The 22,308-nt window shown below is 28.2% G+C and overlaps 1 protein-coding gene across 1 annotated transcript in view; it reads left to right on the top strand.

Moving 5' to 3' along the window:
• Positions 1-22,308, top strand: part of side-VI (sidestep VI transmembrane protein) — a 456,009-nt gene that overhangs the window by 288,165 nt on the left and 145,536 nt on the right. Inside the window, 1 exon segment of the mRNA XM_073969507.1 lies at positions 12,093-12,223. Coding sequence (XP_073825608.1) covers positions 12,093-12,223 — 131 coding nt within the window.

The following is a 22,308-nucleotide window of genomic DNA, read 5'->3' as shown; positions in this document are numbered from 1 at the left end:
TTTATGCATAGAAGACCTCCCAACGGGTCTTCCATAAAAAGAGTCCTCTGAAAGGGGCCTTCTATAGTTGGTACACGTCAAACAGGGTATTTTACAGACAGAAGACCTCCCAAAGGGGGTCTTCTATATATAGAAGACTTCTTGAAGGGGTCTTCCATGCATAGAGGACCTCCCAAAGGGTTGTTGTATAAATAGAAGACCTCCCAAAGGGGCCTTCTATACATAGAACACATCCCAAAGGGTTCTTCTGTACATAGAAAGCCACCCGAAGGGGCCTTCTATACATAGAAGACCTCCCAAAGAGACCTTCTATACATAGAAGACTTTCCAAAGGGGTATTCTGTGCACAGAAGACCTCCCAAAGGGGTCTTCTATATATAGACGACTTCCCAAAGGTATCCTCTATACCTAGAAGACTTCCCAATGTGGTCTTCTACACATAGAATGCTCCACAAAGGAATCTTCTACAGGCAGAAGACCAACCGATAGCTCTTCTTAATATGGAATTCCTTCCAAAGGGATCTTCTATAGATGGAAGACCTCCCAAAGGATTATTCTATAGAAGAAAGAGCTCCCAAAGAGGTCTTCTATAGATGGAGGACCTTCCAGAGGGGTATACTGTCGATAAAAGACATTCCAAATGGGTCTCCTTTAAGTATAAGACATCCCAAAGGAGTCTTATACAAATAGAAGATATCCCAAATATTTTCTATAGCCTTCTATGGTTGGAAGACACCCAAAGAAGTCTTCTATAAGTAGAAGACATACCAAGTGGTAGACCCTCAAGGAGGTGTTTTGTAATTAGAGGGCCTCCCAATGGGATCTTCTATATATAGAAGATCTCCCAAAGAGAACTGATATAGAAGATGAGTTTCGAATGAGTTTTCTGTAGAGAAAAGATCTACTAAATGGGCCTTGTATATATAGAGGACATACCAAGAGGGTCTTCTTTGTATAGAACACCTCCAAAAGGAGTCTTCTGACATATTGATTTGTGGAGGGACTCAGGTCGACCGTGACATAGCTTTCATACCACGGCAAAATCTTATCAAATAAGCCTATTACTCTTTGATACGCCCAGGTATCAACGGTGCCCCTTTCAAATACAGTTGGTAACTTACTGCAAACCTTAAAGAACACCGATAGCCTCGCGGTCGCTTTACCTAGTTTAGTTATCTAAAGGTTCTTCGTTCTTCTAGTGGGTATTTTACACGATATGTTGCGTACGTGCTGTCACTTTGCATATACATTTTGTATATAAAAAGTGACAACCCATATGTAAAAAACATATCGTGTAAAGTACCCGTAATATAGAGCCCACATGAAACCTGCTGGTTTTGGTTTAAACAATTTAAGGAGCGAACAGCTAGAAGATTATGACAGGAGATGCAAGGGTTAAGCGTGATAGGTCCTAACGACGGACTAAGACTCGAGAAAACCAAGGGTTACGAACACCTACAGACGTTTGGACACAAGGAAACCTAGTGTCCGTAAGCCTCAACGGGTGGGACACGCTTAAACCAAGGTTTTCGAAATATGACAAACCTAATGACTAGGCAACGAGAAATCCAAGGATTAAGAACACCTCAAGGGCTAGGGCACGAGGAATGCAAGATTTCGAGGTCTGAGGACTTTGGATAATACTAAGGCATATCGACCAGGTAGTAGCAACGACATATTTGTAATATGTTATTTCAAAAATTTCTTAATGTTGTTGCGGAAATTACAACAAAAATAATTTTTATAAAGGGATTTAAAACTTCATATTCCAACAGATGGTGCGATAGCACTACCTGGGTAAATGTGCCATGGATAATGCCCGAGGGACACTGAAGGGTTGCGGACAACTCTGTCTTAAGGAGTTATCCCTAGTTGTTCTGGCCAAAAAAACTCAATTTTCATAATTTTTTTTTTTAAAAATTGCCAATATTTTTAGGTAAATCTTGTATTCCAATGAAAGAATACATCTTAAACTACCTTTGGAATTTTTGTTGTTCAAAAATGTTGCACAGTTTTGTGGTAAATGGCTACCTGCGAAACAAATTTTTTGTAAAAGCGTTTTGCGGTACTAACGCTTCCCCAAAAACGAATAAGCTGATCTTTATATATTTTGGTGCGCGTTTTAAGATCCTAATATTCTAGTCTTTAAGCGATACAGAGTTTTTAAAAGTCTATTTTAATCTCTTTTATTTATTTAAAGACCGCCTAAACACACAAACTACTACGGGTTCTCCATTTTAAAAGGTCATATCTCATGCGGCACACTCTATACTACCTGTACTTCAAACTAAGCTAATAATTTTTTTCGATTTTTTGAAAGTGACAATTAGGGATAACCCCTTAATCTTAGACTGGAAGAAATAATACGAAGCGATAATACGGTGGGCATACATACAAAATAAATTATCGTTTTAATAAATATCCGAAAACGCCTTAAATTGTCCTCATTGTTTCGATCCACCTGAATGTAGCGCCATGTTTGCATATTTTTGTTTTCATTCTTTTCCCTATTTACTAGCTAAGAGGACATTAAAAGTCCTCATAATATAATAATGATGTCCTTCAACTGACCACTCTTTAATAAAGAAAATAAAAAATATATATCCAAATTGCTTACTGTGGTCTGCCTCTCTTTCTTTCGTGTCCTGTTTATATTTTTTTCCTATACTCTGTTGATAATTCTATTAATACCCGCGCATTGGATATAACCCAGTTAGTGTTTTTGTTTTTAATAATATGCCACGTATAAAATCCTTGCTTTTCATCACATTAACACTAAGCTCTGCTGTTGCCGAGCTATCTCTTTCTGTATACAAAATATATAGAGTAGGATGGTATCTTCTTTTTGTTGCCCAGAGATGCGGCAGTACTTTGGCCACCATGAATGAGCCATGTCGGGTTTGTTTTTAATTTTGAAAAATAAACCGAGTAAATACCCAAAGTGCCATCACGAAAAGCTCTTTTATCCCTTTTGCGTTTTTCTTGCTGCTGTTGTTCTTCTTTATTTTCCTTAATAAGCTCAGTGGCAACAGCAAAAAAAAAAAACTGTCTAATAAAATTTGGTGTTGCAGTATTATTATGGAATTTCAAAAGTAAAAAAGGGGAAAATGAAAGATTCTGTGTTTTTTTTTTATTTCGTTGTTTTGACCACAGGATTTAGCTTGGATTTCAATTTCTATGGCTGCAATACTTTGCACACAGAAGGAGGTCTGTGGCAGCAGTAGCCAAGCGCAGGCATTTGGTCATGAACATGAAGGCTATGTGGCTGTTGCAGGAGTATTACGAGTCGTGGCTCATTTTATTATCCCAACACCCTTCACATTCAATTTTACAAAACACAAAGCCCATTAAAACATTACCATTACCCGATGATATACTTTGTGATACTTGGTGTGCTGTGTTGTGCCCTAACCCTTCTTTTTGGCCATCAAAGCGAATTTCAAGCATGTGGTCATGGTTTTATGAATGAAGGGATGAGAGAAAATGAATTAGCAAAATACCCTTTTACAACCTTTAGAAGGGAAGGGGATGACAAACAAAGAGCAAGCCCTCTAGCCATGTCAGAAATGTACGAAAAGGAAAATGGGGTAATCAAGGGTCACAAGACAGGAAATAAACACACCTTCTTGGACAGAGAGTAAAAAACACGCTATGCGAACACATTCATCAAATTAAATGCTCTAATATATGTTCACTCATTTCAAGGATCTAATATTGGCCATTTGATTGGAAAGTGATTTAGTTATTTACTAAGGCTTCAGATTTTTCAATACTTGAAAATTCAATGGCCCTTAGTTATTATCCACTTACTTTCATTTTCTATAGAATTAACAACATTGTTGTTGGATTGTAAAACGAGAAATATAACCTTTTGATTTACCCTTTTCCCGTTACCTTTGTTAGACTGATTAATTAAAAACTTTGTAGTAAACAATTTTGAATTGAAAAGGGGGATAATTCAGCTTAAACAAGTGCAGACCATTAAGTGTTATTATTGAATTGTTAATCAAGGTATCAGACAGCAGAGAGTACTTTTGTTTGGCTTCCATAATTATAAGCCTGTACTTTGTAAATGGCTAATTTTTTTATTTTAAAAGCAATATTTGTTAAAAGCTTTTTGAGGGAATCAACTTAACTTTGTATTTAAATTGCTAGCTAATAGTGCGGCGCATCGGAATTGGTATGTCTCAAAAATGGCATTAGCAAATAAGGTAAAAATTATTATTAAACAAATTTCAGATCGTGAATTTATTCTTATTTTTAAAAAAAATATTTTACATTATCGGGGTTTTAAAAAAAAATATTTTTTCATAATCGTCTATTTTCTAAAAAATATTTTTCATAATCGTGAATTTAAAAAAATGTTTTTCATTGTTTTTTTTTTAAATTTTAAAAATGTTTTTCATAATCGTGGGTTTTAACAAATTTTTTTTTTTTTTTTCATAATCGTTGATTTTTAAAAAATATTTTTCATAATCTTGTATTTTCAAAAAAATATTTTTCATACTCGTGGATTTTTAAAAAAAAAGTTTTCATTATCGTTGATTTTTAAAAAATATTTTTCATAATTTCAGATCGTGAATTTATTCTTATTTTTAAAAAATATTTTACATATCGTCTATTTTCGAAAAAATATGTTTCATGATCGTCGATTTTTAAAAAATGTTTTTCATAATCGTCTATTTTCTAAAATGTAATTTTCATAATCGTGGATTTATAAAAAAAGGTTTCCGGTTCGTGGATTTTTAAAAATAGGTTTCATATTCCTGGATTTTTAAAAATGTTTCATAATCGTGGATATTTACAAAATATTTTTCAATAATTTTGGATTAAAAAGATCATATATATGAAAAATTGTCCATAATCTATGATCTTTTTTAAAAAATAGTTTTCATAATCGTGGATATTTAAAAATATTTTTGAATAATTTGAATTAAAAAAAAAGAATAATTAGGAACAGTTTTCCATAATCGTGGATTTTTTTAATATTTTTATTATCGTGGATTTTTATACCCTCAGCCTTTAGGCTAAAGAGGGTATTTACACTTTGATTGGTTTTAGACCCCAAGTATGTCTGTACGATATCCGTTTCAGACAATTTTGAGTAGATCTAGCAATGTCCGTCCGTCTGTCTGTCTGTCGGTCTGTCTGGCTGGCTGGCTGGTGCGCACGATAACTCTCGAACGGATCAATCGATTCGGTTCAAATTTTGGGTATCGAAATATTTTGTCCAGATTCGATTTAAGTTCGAAGATGGGCCATATAGGTCCACTCCTTTAGGTACCTCCCCCACAAATGTTCAAAAATTGGCGCAAAACTTGTGCGCACGATAACTCTTGTAGGGAATAACCGATTTGGTCCATACTTTGCGCATCGTGTAATTTCTACCAAACTTTAGGTTCCAATATGGACTCAATCGGTCCACTCCTTCGGGTACCTCCCACACAAAATTTCCCTGTCCTCTATACGACGCTGCAAGTCCATACTTCCTGAGAAAATAGCCTGAAAGTTACAAAAAACCCTATGCACCGTGTGTAGTGGATGGAGCGCAAGATAACTCTCGAACGGATCTGCCGATTCGGTACAAAATTTGACTTTCGTAATATTTTGTCCAAACTTAGTTCAAGTTCAAAGATGGATTATATCGGTCCACTCCTTCCGGTACCTCCCCCACAGAAGATCGAAAATGTTCGGAAAATTTGTGCGTACGATAACTCTTGAAGGGAGTAACCGAGTATGGACCAAACTTTGCACATTATGAAATTTCTACCAGACTTAGATGAGGTTCCAATATGGACTATATTTGTCCACTCCATCCCGTACCTCCCGCACAAAATTTTGGATAAGTTCACTTTAAGACCTGCTATTGAATCACTTTGATTTTTGTTGAAGCAACTTACATTCGCTGCCTCAATTACGATGGTAAAAGGCCATACTTCTTGAGAAAACAGCGCGAAGGGTGTAAACAACCCCCTATGGCACCCCCATGGTCTATGTCGGTACATTCCTTTACGTACCTTTTCAGCAAAATTTTTTAACTTTAGTCCTAATCAACATTTTTGTCGGTTCATACGAGACCAAAATTTTGAAACCCCCTAAGTACATAAGTTTTTTGTGAAAAAATTGTTTCAATTTGCACAGGCTGAGGGTATATCTCTGTCGGCAAAGTCGACTGATACTTTTTTACTTGTTTAAAATAATTTTCATTATTGTGGATTTTTTAAAAATATTTTTCATTATCGTAGATTTTCTTTTTCAGATTTCAGTTTGTATTGCGTTGATTTTCCTTAAATAGTTTTCATTGCCGTAGATATATTTTAAATATTTTAATTTAAAAAATATATATATATTTTTCACGATAGCGGATATTTTTTATTTATTTTAGCAAAAAATATTTTTAGTAATCGTTGGTTTAAAAAAAAAATATTTTTCATAATCGTGGATTTTTTAATTATATTTTGGTTAATTTTTTGAAATATAAATTCATTTATTTAAAAACATATATATATCATAATCTAAATCCATGATTATGAAAAATTTATTTGTTTAAATAAACAATTAAGAAAAATTAACACAAAATTTTAATAATTGCGGAGTTTTTTAAAAATATTAAAAATATTTTTTGGTGGCGGATTTTATTAATTTAAATAAAATCGCATATTTTGTTAAAAAAAATATATTTTTTCCACTACCGTTGATTTTATAAATTTTTTTTCGGAGCCGTGTTTTTTTTTTTTTAATTTATTTATTTTAAAAATATTTTTCATAATCGTAGATTCTTTAAAATATATTTTTATAATCGTGGAATTTTGTAATTATTTTTCATAATTGTGGATTGTTTAAGAAATATTTTTCATAATTGTGGATACTATAAAACAATACTTTTCAAAATCGTGTACTTTTGAATAAATATTTTTCAAAGAAGTGGAATTTAAGAAAAAATAGTTTTCAAAATTGTGGATTTTTAAAAAAAATATTTTTCAATGTCGTGAATTTTTTAGTTTTTTCTAAATCTTGGATTTTGTAAGGGATGTCTTTTAAAATCGTGTTTTTAATATTTTTCAAAATCGTGTTTTTTTTAATATTTTTCCAAATCCTGTTTTTAAATATTTTTCAAAATCTTGAATTAAAAAAAACATAATACAAATATTTTTGGTAATCGCGAATTTTTTAAAAATATTTTAGTAATCATAGATTTTTTTTAGAAATTATTTTCATAATCGTTTATTTAAAATCATATATTTTACATGATCTAATTCCATGATTATGAAAAATATTTTTTTTTAGATAAACGATTATGAAAAATTGACGCAAAATTTTAATAATCGCTGATTTTATTAAAAAATAATTTTTGGTCGGCGATTTTAATAATTGTTTTCACAGTCGAGTATTTTATCAAAATAATATTATCTTCTACTACCATGGATTTTATTAAATTAATACTTATTTCACAACCGTGAATTTTTAAAAAAATATTCTATTCATAACCGTGGATTTTAAAAGTATTTTTCACAATCGTAGATTGCTTAAGAAATATATTTCATAATCGTGGCTTCTATAAAAAATATTTTTCAAAATGTTATACTTAAAAATAATATTTTTCAAAACTGTAAATTATTTTAAAAATATTTTTCAAAATCGTGGATTTAAAAAAATCAAAGTCGTGGTTTTTTTTTTTTGTTTTAATCGTGAATTTGTAAGGTATATTTTTCAAATTCATTTTTTTAATATTTTTCAAAATAGTTTTTTTTAAATTTTTAAAAATCGTGGATTTTAAAAAACACAATAAAAATGTTTTTTGTAATTTTTAAAAAATCTTTTTAGTAATCGTAGATCTTCTAAAAATCATTGTTCATATTCGTGGATATTTTTAAAAAATATTTTTCATAATCTTCGATTTTTTTAAAAATCGTGTATTATCAAAAATATAATAAAAATGTTCTTTTAGAATGGTGGATTATTAAAAATTATTTTCTATTATTGGATTTTAAAAAGAAATATTTTCTAATAGTGAATGTTTTTTAAATTATTTCCTAATCGTGAATTTTTTAAAAAAATATTTTCTAATCGTTGATTAAAAAGAAACAAATCATATTGGTGTATTTAAAAAATATTTTTCATAATCGTAGACTTGTGTAAAAATTTTTTTTCATAATCGTGGATATTTTTAAAAAATATTTTTCATAATCGTGGATTTTATTTTTTCATAATCGTAAATTTTTGTAAAAAATGTTTCTTCAAAATCGTGAATTTTTTTTTAAATATTTTCATAGTCTTTGATGATTTTAAAAAATATTTTTTTAGCCTTGGATTTTTAAAAATATTTTTCATAATCGTAGATTTTTTAAAAAAAAGTTCAGTTGTATTCTGAACTCGAACAAGATCGAGACGTAGAATGTAGTGCATGAAAGAAAACAACAAATTCAAAACGCCCTGATGATGACCATAGATTATGGTCGAAATATTGGCAAAATAAAAAATCTTAAAAATAAAAACAAAAATATAGTTTTTATTTCTCTCTGACCTCGAGCCAAAAAAGTAAGAAAAAGATAATAAAAGTCCAAAGGTCAACAATAATTATTACAAGACAAATATATATTTTCATAATCGTGGATTTTTTTAAAAAATAATTTATCACAATCTTGATTTTTATAAAAAAATGTTTTTTACGATCGTAAAGAATCTAAAATTATTTTTTCACAATCGTGTTTTTTTATTAAAAAATGCTTTTCGCGATCTTGGTTTTTTAAAAAAAAATCCATATGTTTATTGATATTTTTATCACAATCTTGGATTTTATTAAAAAATATTTTTTCAAAATGGTGGATTTTTTAAAAATATTTTTCAAGCTCGTGGATTTAAAAAAAAAAAAACATTTTTCATAATGTTTTAAAAACATTTTTTTTCATAATGGAGGACTTTTGAAACTATATTTTTCATAATCGAGAATTTTTAAAAACTATTTTTAAAAAAATGTTTTCATAATCGTGAATTTCTAAAAAAATATTTTCAATAATCTTGTGGTTTTTTTCTAAAAAAAAAAAAAAAATTTCGTAGTCGTGGATTTTCTAAAAAATATTTATCATAATCTTGGATTATTTTTAAATATTTTTCACAACCTTTGATTTTATTAATAACCAAACCGTGGATTTTATTAAAAAATAGTTTTTCACAACCCTGGATTTTATTAAAAAATATTTTTCATAATTTGGATTTCAAAACATATACTTGTTTCATAATCGTTGATTTTAAAATATATATATTTTTCTTTTTCAAAATCGTGGATTTTTAAAATATTCTTTTTAATCGGGTATTTTTTAAATATATATTTTTTTCCAAATCGTAGATTTTTAAAAATATTTTTTATAAAACTTGGAATATTTTTTTTCAAAATCTTGGATTTTTAAAATATATTGTTTTTTAAATCGTGGTTTTTTAAAATATATATTTTTTCAAAATCGTGGATTTTTAAAAAATATTTTTTTTTAAATCGTAGATATTTAATATATATTTTTTTTTTCAAAATCGTGGATTTTTAAAGTATATTTTTTTTCAAAATCGTGGATTTTTAACATATATTTTTTTCAAAATCGTGGATTTTTAAAATATATATTTTTCAAAATCATGGATTTTTTAAATATTTTTTTTTTTCAAAATCGTGGATTTTTAAAATATATTTTTTTTTCAAAATCGTGGATTTTTAAAATACATTTTTTTCAAAATCGTGGATTTTTAATATATATTTTTTTTTTCAAAATCGTGGGTTTTTAAAATATATTTTTTTTTCAAAATCGTGGATTTTTAAAATATATTTTTTTTTTCAAAATCGTGGATTTTTAAAATATATATTTTTTCAAAATCGTGGATTTTTAAAATATATATTTTTTCAAAATCGTGGATTTTTAAAATATATATTTTTTCAAAATCGTGGATTTTTAAAAAATATATTTTTTCAAAATCGTGGATTTTTAAAAAATATTTTTTTTTCAAAATCGTAGATATTTAATATATATTTTTTTTTAAATCGTGGATTTTTAAAATATATTCTTTTCAAAATCGTGGATTTTTAACATATATTTTTTTTAAAATCGTGGATTTTTAACATATATTTTTTTTTAAATCGTGGATTTTTAAAATATATTTTTTTTCAAAATCGTGGATTTTTAAAATATACATTTCATAATCACAGTTTTTTGAAAAATATTCTTCATAATCGTGAATTTTTAAAAAATATTAAAAATTAAAAAACAAAATTTTTTTTTATAATTGCGGATTTTTAAAAAAATATATTTTTGTAGATTTTATTAAAAAATATTTTTTTCACAATCGTGGATTTTATTAAAAAAATTATTTTTCACAATCGTGGATTTTATTAAAAATATTTTTTCGCAATCGTGGATTTTATTAAAAATATTTTTTCACAAACGTTGATTTTATTGAAAAAAATTAAGAAATCTGTTATGATAAAAATGTTGGGATTTTATCCTGTAATATAGAATTCTGAATCGCTGTGCGCCAACCAGACCCGAATATACTGAATATGATCCACATCAAAGAGCTACAAATAGATATGAGATACATTTCTCCTGGTCTATACTAGGCTTATGTAGGTTACAACAGCGTCCGAGGAACTGCCTAACCCATCTCCTTTCTTTTCCTGTTTTTTTTTTTTTTTCACGGAACTGTCAATTTATCTTTGTTAATAAAAATGCTCATTAGTGTGCTAATTTCTTTCGTTTTTGTTTTTCGAAACTTAATTATTACCCTACCAACTTGCGTGTGTGTGTGTTTGTGGTGAAAATCTGCTAAAATACATACAACTGTAACAACATTCGTGTAGAAAACAAATTAAGAAGTGGCCACAAAATGTTATTACTGTCAATCGCTCAACTTATTTGCCTTTTTCTACGTTTTTGTTGTTTTTCTGGTAATATAATTATTTGTTGTTTGTGTGTGTGTGCGCTCTTTACTGCTATTAGACATTTTAACGAGCCAAAGAAAACAAATAATAAGAATATTTACAAATTCCTGACAAGCTAAAAAAACTAAGAAACAAGAAAATTCTGTAAACGACAAATCAAAAAGAAATCAGCTTAGAGTTTGGCAAATATTATTGGCAGAAAGTCAAAAGGAAAGAAAATGAGTTGTTATTTTTGTTGTTGTTTTTTTCCTTTCTCTGCAAGTAAATCCAGTAAATCTTTTTTAATGAGAAGAAAACAAGAAAAACCTGTAGCAAACGAAATTCCAATAAGTAGCAAAAAATAAGACAAGCTACAAATAATTAAAATAACCTTTAAAACAAAAGAAAAATGGGAAAGACACAGCAAAGACATAAAATGTCTTGTTCCCCTTTTTGCCTTTGTTGTACGGCTGCTTGAGTGTGTATGTCTGGCTCTCTGTTAGCCATCAGCAAACATTCACCAAGATTGAGCTGGAAAGTAAGTGACACTAATACCCGATAATCACAGATTAACCCTTTGTTTTTTCCTGTTGTTGGGTGCTTGTGAAGAGCTCGTTGCAAACCAAAATGATACTATTTTGGTGTTATTTTACTTGCATCCCCTCCCCCCACTTCTCCCATGATAACACTTGTGGACATAAGAAACAAAGCCCTCCCATATACAAACACACAGCAGGGTGTTTCACATAAAACTCAATGTGACACTGTAAGCCCTTTACACACACTCAAACATATCTCTTTAAGGAAAAATGCTATTATGATAGGGGAATGAGATAGAAAAGCGACAAAGAGACAAAAACAAACAAAAATCCATTCATTTTTACCAAAGAGACAAGAACAAAATCGTTTTTTCTTCTGATAAGAAATTAAGAATATTTTCTTGTTCAAAGCCAAGTAATAAGATCTAGAGCTAAACAAACTTTAGGATCTTTATGCACACAAATACAAAAATGTGCGTATGTGTTTGAAAAACCAAAAATAACAAAGGTATTAGTTTATATTTTCTTTTAATTAAAATTTGCCATACATCAAATTGCATTCAGAAAAAACAATCAATTCTTAAACTTGTTTTCGATATTCTATTTTATTTTAATTTATTTTTAATAATTTTTGTTTTGTTTGTTTGTTACAGTTGTGCCAACATTGCAATTGGATTTGGGCTCAAATCTTAATCCCGAAGATATTGAAGAAGGTGATGATGTCTATTTTGAGTGTAAAGTCCATGCAAATCCGGCAGCTTATAAAGTTGTGTGGAAACATAATGTAAGTATAAAATTCCAAGAAAAAAAATTAAAATTTTCCAGGAAATATTATTAAAATTTAAAGAATTTAACGAACATTAAATTGTTGAAGGAATTTTAAAAATAAATTTCAATTTCAAGAGATATTTAATATTTTAATTTGCATTTTTTTAAAACAATTTCATATCACATTGCTGAGTATTCTTTCTACATTTAAATGCTAAAGTTCAATTGAAAAACATACATGAACTGCTAATGAACTTTAGTTTAGTTTTTGGCAAGCCCAAGCCCCAATGCAAAACAAATTGAATTTTTAATTTACATACATACATATGAATGCCACAAAAGAAAGTCTTCTTCATTGATTTGCATCGATATAAATCTCTCTTTTGGAATTAAATTAATTACACTGCAGTGCACTGTGGTGGAAGGTACATGGGAAGGTGTGACAAAAATATTTTTAGGTAATATACATAGAACTGAAAATAAAATATTCGAACAAAAGTATTGCATTCGTTTTTATAATTCCTTGAAAAATATTTCTCGTGGCTTAAAAACTTTTTTCACAATCACATATTTTAAAGGATATTTATTAATTATCATGGAGTTCTAAAAACATAAAACTAAAATCGTTGATATAAGAAAAATTTTATAAGCTTGGATTTAAAAAAAAAAATATTTTTTCATCACCGTGGACTTTTAAAAAAATATTTTTCCATAATCGCGGATTTTGAAAAAATATTTTTTTTTTTTCATAATCGTGGATTAAAGAAAATATATTTTTTTTGATATTTTTTTGATAACCGTGGATATTAAAATAACAGTTCTTTCATAATCTTTGTTAAAAAAATACTTTTCATTATCGTTGTTTCTAAAAAATATTTGTTCATAATTGTGGATTTGTAAAAAATATGGATTTTTAGAATAATCATGGATTTTTAGAATAATATTTTTTCATAATCGTGGATTTTTTTTTCATAGTTATGTATTAAAAAATATTTGTTTCATTATTGTGAATTAAAAAAATATATATTTTTTTTATAATCGTGGATTTAAAAAAATATTTTTTCATAATCATCGTGATATTTTGTCATTATCGTGGATTTTTGAAGGATATTTTTTATTATCGTGGATTTTGGAAGGGTATTTTTTCATTACAGTGGATTTTTAAAGAGTATTTTTTCATAATAGTGTATTTAAGAAAAAAATATTCGATTTTTAAATGACAATTTTAAATTATGGTGGTTTTTAAGTGCTATTTTTTCATTATCGTGGATTTTTAAGACATATTTTTTTCATTATTGTGGATTTTAAAGGATACTTCTTTATTATGGTGGATTCACTTTGGCAGTTTTGTTGTGATGTGTGTTTACTTTTTATTTTTAAAGTAAGACCCAGCTTTATCACAGATTTGTTGTTTTCAAATTTTAAAAACAACAAGTTTTTTAAAGTGTGTGTAGTTAAAATTGATTTACTTTAGGGAAGGGCAGAGAATACTAGTTCCGTCCAACGCCACTTGAACTCTTCCCCAATTTTATGACGACTTGCGCTCATTTTTAAAGGTTGTTTTTTCATAATCGTGGATTTTTAATGGAAATTTTTTTATTATCGTGGATGTTTAAAGGATATTTTTTCATTATCGTGGATTTTTAAAAGATATTTTTTCATTATCCTTGATTTTTAAAGGATATTTTTTCATTATCGTGGATTTTTAAAGGATATTTTTTCATAATCGGCGATTTTTACAAAACAAAACATTTGCTAAACAATTTTTTTTCATAATCGGGAATTTAAAAAAAATATATTTTTTTTTCCTATTCGTGAATTTAAAAACGAAAATGCTTTTTTCATAATAATGAATTTTAAAAGAATATTTTTTCATAATCGTGAGTTCCAAAAAAATATTTTTTTTCATAATACTGAATTAAAAAAATATAATTTTGTCATAATCGCAGGTTTTTTAAAAAATAAGAAATTTGAAACAAATATTTTTTCATAATTGTGATTCTTTAAAAAATATTTTTTGTGTTAATCATAGATTTGGAAAAAAATATTTTTTCATAATCGCAGATATTAAAAAAAAAATCCATTATTAAATTTTTCCAGGAAAAAATATTTTTTAAAAAACTTTTATAATCATGGATTTCTCAAAAATTATTGTTTAAGAAGTGTCGATTTTTTAAAACATATTTTTTAATTATCCTTGATTTAAAAAAAAAATCGTCGATTTTTATTTATGTAAAAAACAATTGATAACCGTGAATTTAAAAAATATATATTTTTTCATAATTTTTTTAAAAAATTGCATAATCCTGGATTTAAAAAAAATATTTTTTTTCACTTTTTTTTTAATAGTTGGTTTTTAAAAAATTATTTTTTTATAATAGTGAATTGTTCAAAAACTATTTTTTTTTTAAACATGAAAGTTTAAAAAAATATTTTTTAATAATCGTAGATTTTTCAAAAATTATTTTTAATAATCGTGGAGTTTTCAAGAATTTTTTTTTAATAATCGTGGATTTTTTCAAAATTTATTTTTTAATAATCCTGGATTTTTCAAAAAATACTTTTTTAATATTCGTGGGTTTTTCAAAAATTATTTTTAAATAATCATGGAATTTTCAAAAATTATTTTTTAATAATCGTTGATTTTTCAAAAATTATTTTTTAATAATAGTCGATTTTTCAAAATCATTTTTTAATAATCGCAGATTTTTCAAAAATTATTTTTTAATAATCGTGGATTTTTCAAAACTTATTTTTTAATTGTCGTGGATTTTTCAAAAATTATTTTTTAATAATCGCGGATTTTTCAAAAAGTATTTTTTAATAATCGTGGATTTTTCAAAAATTATTTTTTAATAATCCTGGATTTTTCAAAAATTATTTTTCAATAATTGTGGAATTTTCAAAAATTATTTTTTAATAATCGTGGATCTTTCAAAAATTATTTTTTAATAATCGAGGATTTTTCAAAATATATTTTTTAATAGATTTTTCAAAAATTATTTGTCAATAATCACGGATTTTTACAAAAGGTATTTTTTAATAATCGTGGATTTTTCAAAAATAATTTTTTAATGATTGTGGATTTTTCAAAATCATTTTTTAATAATCGTAGCTTTTTCAAAAACTATTTTTTAATAATCGTGGATTTTTGAAAAATTATTTATTAGTAGTCGTGGATTTTTCAAAAATTATTTTTTAATAATCGCGGATTTTTCAAAAAGTATTTTTTAATAATCGTGGATTTTTTAATTTTTTTAATAATAACTGATTTTTCAAATTTTTTTAATAATCGTAAATTTTTTAAAAATTATTTTTTAATAATCGTGGATTTTTCAAAAAATTATTTTTTATTAATCGTAAATTGGATTTGAAAAAAAATATTTTTTTATAATCGCAGATATTTAAAAAAAAAAATACTTTTTTAATAATTATGGATTCTTAAAAATATTTTTTAAAAAATTGTTATAATCATGGATTTTTCAAAAATTATTGTTTAATAAGCGTCGATTTTTTACAAATTATGTTTTAATTATTCTTGATATTTAAAAAAAAATATTTTCGTAGATATTTTATTTATGTCAAAAAATTAGATTTTTCAAGAATGACTTTTAATAATCGTAGAGTTTTCAAAAATTATATTTTATTAATCGTGGATTTTTCAAAAATTATTTTTAATGATCGTGGAGGTTTCAAAAACTATTTTTTAATAATCGTGGATTTTTCAAAAATTATTGTTTATTTTATTTTTTAATAGTCGTGGATTTTTCAAAAATTATTTTTTAATAATCGTGGATTTAAAAAAATATTTTTTAATAATCGTGGATTTAAAAAAATATTTTTTAATAATCGTAGATTTTTCAAAAATTATCTTTTAATTATCGTGGATTTTATAAAAAATATTTTTAATAATCGTGGATTTTTTAAAAATTAGTTTTTAAAATCATGGATTTTCAAAAATTAGTTTTTAAAATCATGGATTTTTCAAAAATTGTTTATTATAGATAGATTTTTCAAAAATTATTTTTTTTAAAAACCGTTTTTTTTTCAAAAATTATTTTTTTCAAAAACCGTGTTTTTTATTTTTTAGTAATCGTGGATTTTTGAAAAAAATTTTAATGGTCGTGTATTTAAAAAATATTTTTTATAATCGCGGGTTTAAAAAATGTTTCTTATTAATCGTGGATTTAAAAATTGTTTTTAATTATACTTAGATTTAAAAAATGTGTTTTATTAATCGTGGATTAAAACCAATATTTTTTAATAATCAAAAATTTCAAAAATTATATTTTAATAATCGTGGATTTTTCCAAAATTATTCATTAATAATGTCGAGCTTTAAACAATTATTTTTTAAAAATATTAATTATTATTTAATAATCATTGATTTTTCAAAAATAATTTTTTAATAATGGTGGATTTTTTTAAAAATTATTTTTTAATAATCGTAGTTTATTTTAAAATTATTTTCAAATTATCATGGATTTTTCAAAAATTATTTTTTAATAATAATTCTGGATTTTTCAAAAACTAGTTTTTAAAAATTGTGAATTTTTCAAAAATTATTTTTCAATAATCGTGAATAATAATAATAATAATAATAATAATAATAATAATAATAATAATAATAATAATAATAATAATAATAATAATAATAATAATAATAATAATAATAATAATAATAATAATAATAATAATAATAATAATAATAATAATAATAATAATAATAATAATAATAATAATAATAATAATAATAATAATAATAATAATAATAATAATAATAATAATAATAATCGTGGATTTTTCAAAAATTGTTTTGAATAATCGTGCATTTTTCTTTTGTACTAATCTTGCAATTTTCAAAAATTATTTTCTAATAATCGTAGGTTTTTCAACAATTTTTTGCTAGTAATTGTGGATTTTTCAAATTTAAAAATTATTTTTCAATTATCATGGATTTTTCAAAAATTATTTTATAATAATAAGTGTGGATTTTTCAAAAACTAGTTCTTAAAAAATGTGAATTTTTCAAAAATTTATTTTTTAATAATAGTCGCGGCTTTTTCTAAAATTATTTTTTAATTATCGTGAATTTTTCAAATATTGTTTTTAATAATTGCGCATATTAATTTTTAATAATCTTGCAATTTTCAAAAATTATTTTCTAATAATCGTAGGTTTTTCAAAAATTATTTGTTAGTAATTGTGGATTTTTCAAAAATATTTATTTTTTGATAATAGTGGATTTTAAAAAATGTTCTTATTAATAAACTTGATTTATTAATAATAATGAATTTGTTTAAACTTGTTTTTTAGTAATCTGAGATATTTTAAAAACTAACTAATATCATTGTTATTTCGAAAAATATTTATTAAAAATCTTGGATTTTTTAAAAATTATTTTCTAATATCGTGGATTTTTTAATGTATTTTTTATAACCGTTTATTTTTAAATTATTTTTTTTAATAATCGCTGATTTTATTATTATTTTTTAATAATCTTGGATTGTTTAATTATTTCGAATAATCGTGGTTTTTTTAATTATTTTTTATAGTCGTGAATTTTTTAGAGAACTTTGTAATAATCGTGTCGTTTTAATTTGATTTTTGAAGAAATTATTATGACGTTCTAAGATTTTAATTGAAATGATTTTTTAAAACAATTTTTCCAATTTTTGGGATTCGAATATTTTTAAGAATATTTTATTCTTAATATTTCCTGAATTTTTAAAAATCTTTTATAATCGTGGATTTTAAAATGTCTTTTTCTATTTGGGATTTGTATTCAGTTATTTTCTTAATGTTTGCTATTTGTAGATTACGTTTTTATTTTGGTTCATCTTGTAACGTACAGAATAACTGTTTACCCACTGTGCCCAGAGATGCTTAACAAGCATCAAGACCATACAAAGATACCACAAACACACAAATACAAACATCCATGGCTGTATATGTTATTTTCATGTACATATGTGAATGTACAATATTTGAACAAATTGAAAATTCCATTTTAAAATAAAACAACATAGACTTTGATTGGCTTATGGGTTCCAATCTATGCATACAATAACACACATACACGCACTCTCATTTCTATACTACGCACACATGTGTCCATGATACATTTACCCAATAACAATAATAACTAAAAATGTAAAATGACTATGCATTTTAATACTGACAATGAGATATCATTGAATATATTTTTTTACTTTTGGTCAATGCGGTTTGACAAAGACATGGAGAAAGACTTCAAAAAAACAATAACCAAGTGTGTGTTCTAGTTAACAAATAATGTTCAATACAAAACTACATACACATACATATGTGAATGTATAACCAGTTTTCAAAATTTTTGTTACAACATCTTTGTACAAGAATTTGAACTCTCAGAAAAAGAAGCAAAGAAAAAAATTAAAGCATTAGCATACAACTGCATCAGAAAAAGCAAATCGACAATATGTAAAGATTTGCTTTACAAGCATAACTAAAATCTTATTTTCTGTGGGGAATATACGAGTATATTGCATTGTGTAAACATGTGTGTGTGTTTTCACACATATGCACAAGATGGTTGTTTTTCTTTTTATTATAATTCTGTATTCAATTAATTTGTAGCAATTAAGTACTGTTTTCAATTTGCTTGATTGCATTTTACACACACATACACCCACACAATGCTTTGATATAAACTTTTATAGACTTTTCTCCTTTATAGGTTTTTATGCACTGAGAAGATTTAAATAAAATAAAGTTGCTTGAAGAAGGCATTCAGAGTATTTCATTATAAACCTTTCGTCTATTGGAAAAGTAATTAGAAAGTTTATAAAACTATTTCATTTAAATTTAATATAAAATATTTTTTTTATTTTCCTTTGTCCAGGAACTATTTAGATTACAAAATAGGGGGGCGTATATATGTGGACAATATGTATACGTACTGGTATACAAAGTTAGATATTCTAAATATTATAATCGAATAGGAGGAAAAATAGAAGGCCCGCAATTTTTCAAAATCTAGGTGTGCTCCTTCTGCAGTTAAGTCTAGGTTTTCACTGTAGATATTCTTTGAGGTATCTATGGAATGTAGGGGATGGAAGATACCAAGGAACGGTCCTGACCGGTTTTAGCGTGGCAAAGCCCAGGATTTATCTTGGTCCCTCTTTCATTTTAAGTGGACACTGACCTCCCCATGGTGTCACCTGGGGAACTGCCTTTAACACCCGTTAAAGGTAGTGAGCTACAATGTGCCGCGCGTTCACCCATAAGAACGTTAAAAACATGGGTTTGGGCGTCGGGTTAGTAACCCTCCCCTAGAAAAAACAGCCTACTAGGAAAAACGAAAGAAAAGAAAAACAAATCTCTCAAATGTTGACGACCCCCGCAAATGTTTTAAGGACCATGATCTGCGAATCTGCACCTGGAATGTTCGCACTCTTTATAGGGAAGGTGCAGTTTACGCATTGGCAGATGTACTTGAAAAGTACAAGGCCGATATTACTGTCATACAGGAAGTACGATGGATTGGGAAAGGCGTCACAACAACACCTAAAGGTGACGCACTCTATTATAGCTGCCATGACACAAAGCATGAGTTTAGTTGCGGATTTGTAGTTGGTCGGAGGTTAAAACATCTGGTCTCCAGCTTCACCCAAGTGAATGAAGGACTCGCTTCAATTCGATTAAAACCAAAATTCTTCAACATCAGCTTTATTTGCGCTCATGCTCCCACTGAAGACAAGGACGAACAGACCAAAGATATATTTTACGAGCGCTTAGAAGAAACATATGACCGTTGCCCTGCCCACGACATTAAAATTATTCTATGCGATTTTAATGTCAAAATTGCAAAGGAGAATATCTTTGGCCCAACAGTCGGGAAATTCAGTCTCCACATTGAAACATCTGACAATGGTATGAGGCTGATAGACTTTGCAGCTGCAAGAAACATGGTAGTTAGCAGTACCAGATTTAATCATCTCGATATTCATAAGGGCACCTGGCTGTCGCCAGATCAAAGAACAAGAAATCAAATTGATCACGTTGTGATAGATGGAAGACATGCATTAAGCGTGTTGGATGTACGATCGTTACGAGGTGCAAACATAGACTCGGACCACTACCTTATTGCAGCAAAGGTACGTACCAGATTAAACGTAGCAAACAAAGTACGAACAGACACTACACGGAAGTTGGGCATCGGTAATCTGCAATCACAACAGATAGCCACAGCATATTCCACTCCAGTGGCCCAACTGCTTAATCAAAGCACTCCTCGTCCCGATAACATATCAGGACAATGGCCCACTCCATGCAAACATCCGCAAAATCAGTACTTGGATATCAGAGACCTCCACCAAGGAATCCATGGTATGACCAGGAGTGTCGTGCTGCTACCGAAGAGGAAAATGCGGCATATAGGGCTACTTTACAATCAGCAGCAACGCGTTGCGCACGGGAGAGATACTGGGAGAAAAGCAGAGAAGAGAAACGCCTTTTCCGCAAGAAAAAGAGAGAAATGGAAAAGCCGGAGTGTGAAAAAATCGAGATGTTCAGGAGGCAGAATGAAGTCCGAAAATTCTACCAAAGAGTGACACATCAAACAGATGGCTTTGGAACAGGCACATCCTCCTGTAGAGACCAGCAAGGTAATCTGGTAACAGATACATATAGCGTGCTCAGGATATGGAAGGAACATTTCTCCAAACTGTTGGTATCCAATAGCAGCGAAGTCGACGAAGATACCACAGATCCAATCCCAGGAAATGGCCACCCGGCCAAGATGAGGTAAAGACAGCAATAAACCGGCTGAAGAATAATAAGGAGGCGACACGCTGATAAGGTGTATGCATCAGCTAGTTAGCTCCATCTGGCAGTAAGAACGCGTACCCGACGATTGGAACCTGAACATCCTGTGTCCCGTCCATAAGAAAGGAGATAAGACTTTATGCTCCAACTATAGGGGCATAAGTCTTCTCCCTATCGCCTACAAGATAGTATCAGGGGTATTTTGCGAACGACTAAAGCCCATGGTCAACGAAATAATTGGACCATAGCAATGCGGCTTTAGTCCTGGCAAGTCCACTATTGACCAGATATTTACCCTTCGCCAAATCCTAGAGAAGACCCAAGAGATGCAGATCGACACATATCACATTTTTTTCGATTATAAAGCAGCCTTCGACAGTCCGCTACGTTCAAAGGTATTCCATGCAATGCCTAAATTTGGTATCCCCTCAAAACTCATCCGGCTTTGTAAGATGACTTTAACTGACACAAGATATTCAGTTAAAATAGGAAAGAACCTCTCCGAAGAGTTTTGTACCACAAGAGGTTTCAGGCAAGGAGACAACCTTTCGTGTGATCTCTTCAACATCCTGCTGGAAAAGGTAATACGAGATGCAAATGTCAAAAGAAATGGCACAATTTACTCCAATAGCCACAGGTTACTTGCTGATGCTGATGATATAGACATCATGGGACGATCAGTGAAGGAAGTAACTGATACCTTTAGGAAGGTCGAAGGAGAATGGGCGAAAGTGGGTCTGGAGGTAAACGGCGAAAAGACCAAATTGATGGTGTCGACGCGCAAAGCGTCCATAGAGCTCGGACCAACTGTGGAAGTTGGTACCTATAATTTTGCGGTAGTTAAAGATCTCGTTTACCTCGGCACTGCTATAAACACAACAAACGGCATCAGTTGTGAAATAAGAAGAAGAATTGTATTGGCCAACAGATGGTACATTGGCTTAAGTAAGCAGTTTAAAAACAAAGCCACAACTCGTCAAACAAAAATAACGCTTTACAAAACACTGCTACTACCCGTGCTGATGTATGGCTCAGAAGTCTTGGTACTTGCGCACGCAAATAAGGCAGTGCTTGGCGTGTTTGAGAGAAAAATTCTTCGAAAGATTTACGGACCGATCTGCGTTGACGGTGAATATCGACGTCGTATGAACCACGAGCTGTATCTGCTATACAACTACATCAATATAGTTAAACGTATCGAGATGCAGCGATTCCGTTGGCTAGGCCATATCATAAGAATGAGCGATGATGAACCCGCTAAAAAGGCCTATGAATTCGAGCCACATGGCGGTG

This window comes from Musca autumnalis, unplaced genomic scaffold (genome assembly GCF_047663935.1).
Source record: "Musca autumnalis isolate F117 unplaced genomic scaffold, ASM4766393v1 scaffold_1, whole genome shotgun sequence".
Classification (NCBI taxonomy): Eukaryota; Metazoa; Arthropoda; class Insecta; order Diptera; family Muscidae; genus Musca; species Musca autumnalis.
This window is presented reverse-complemented; position numbering and strand designations above follow the sequence as displayed.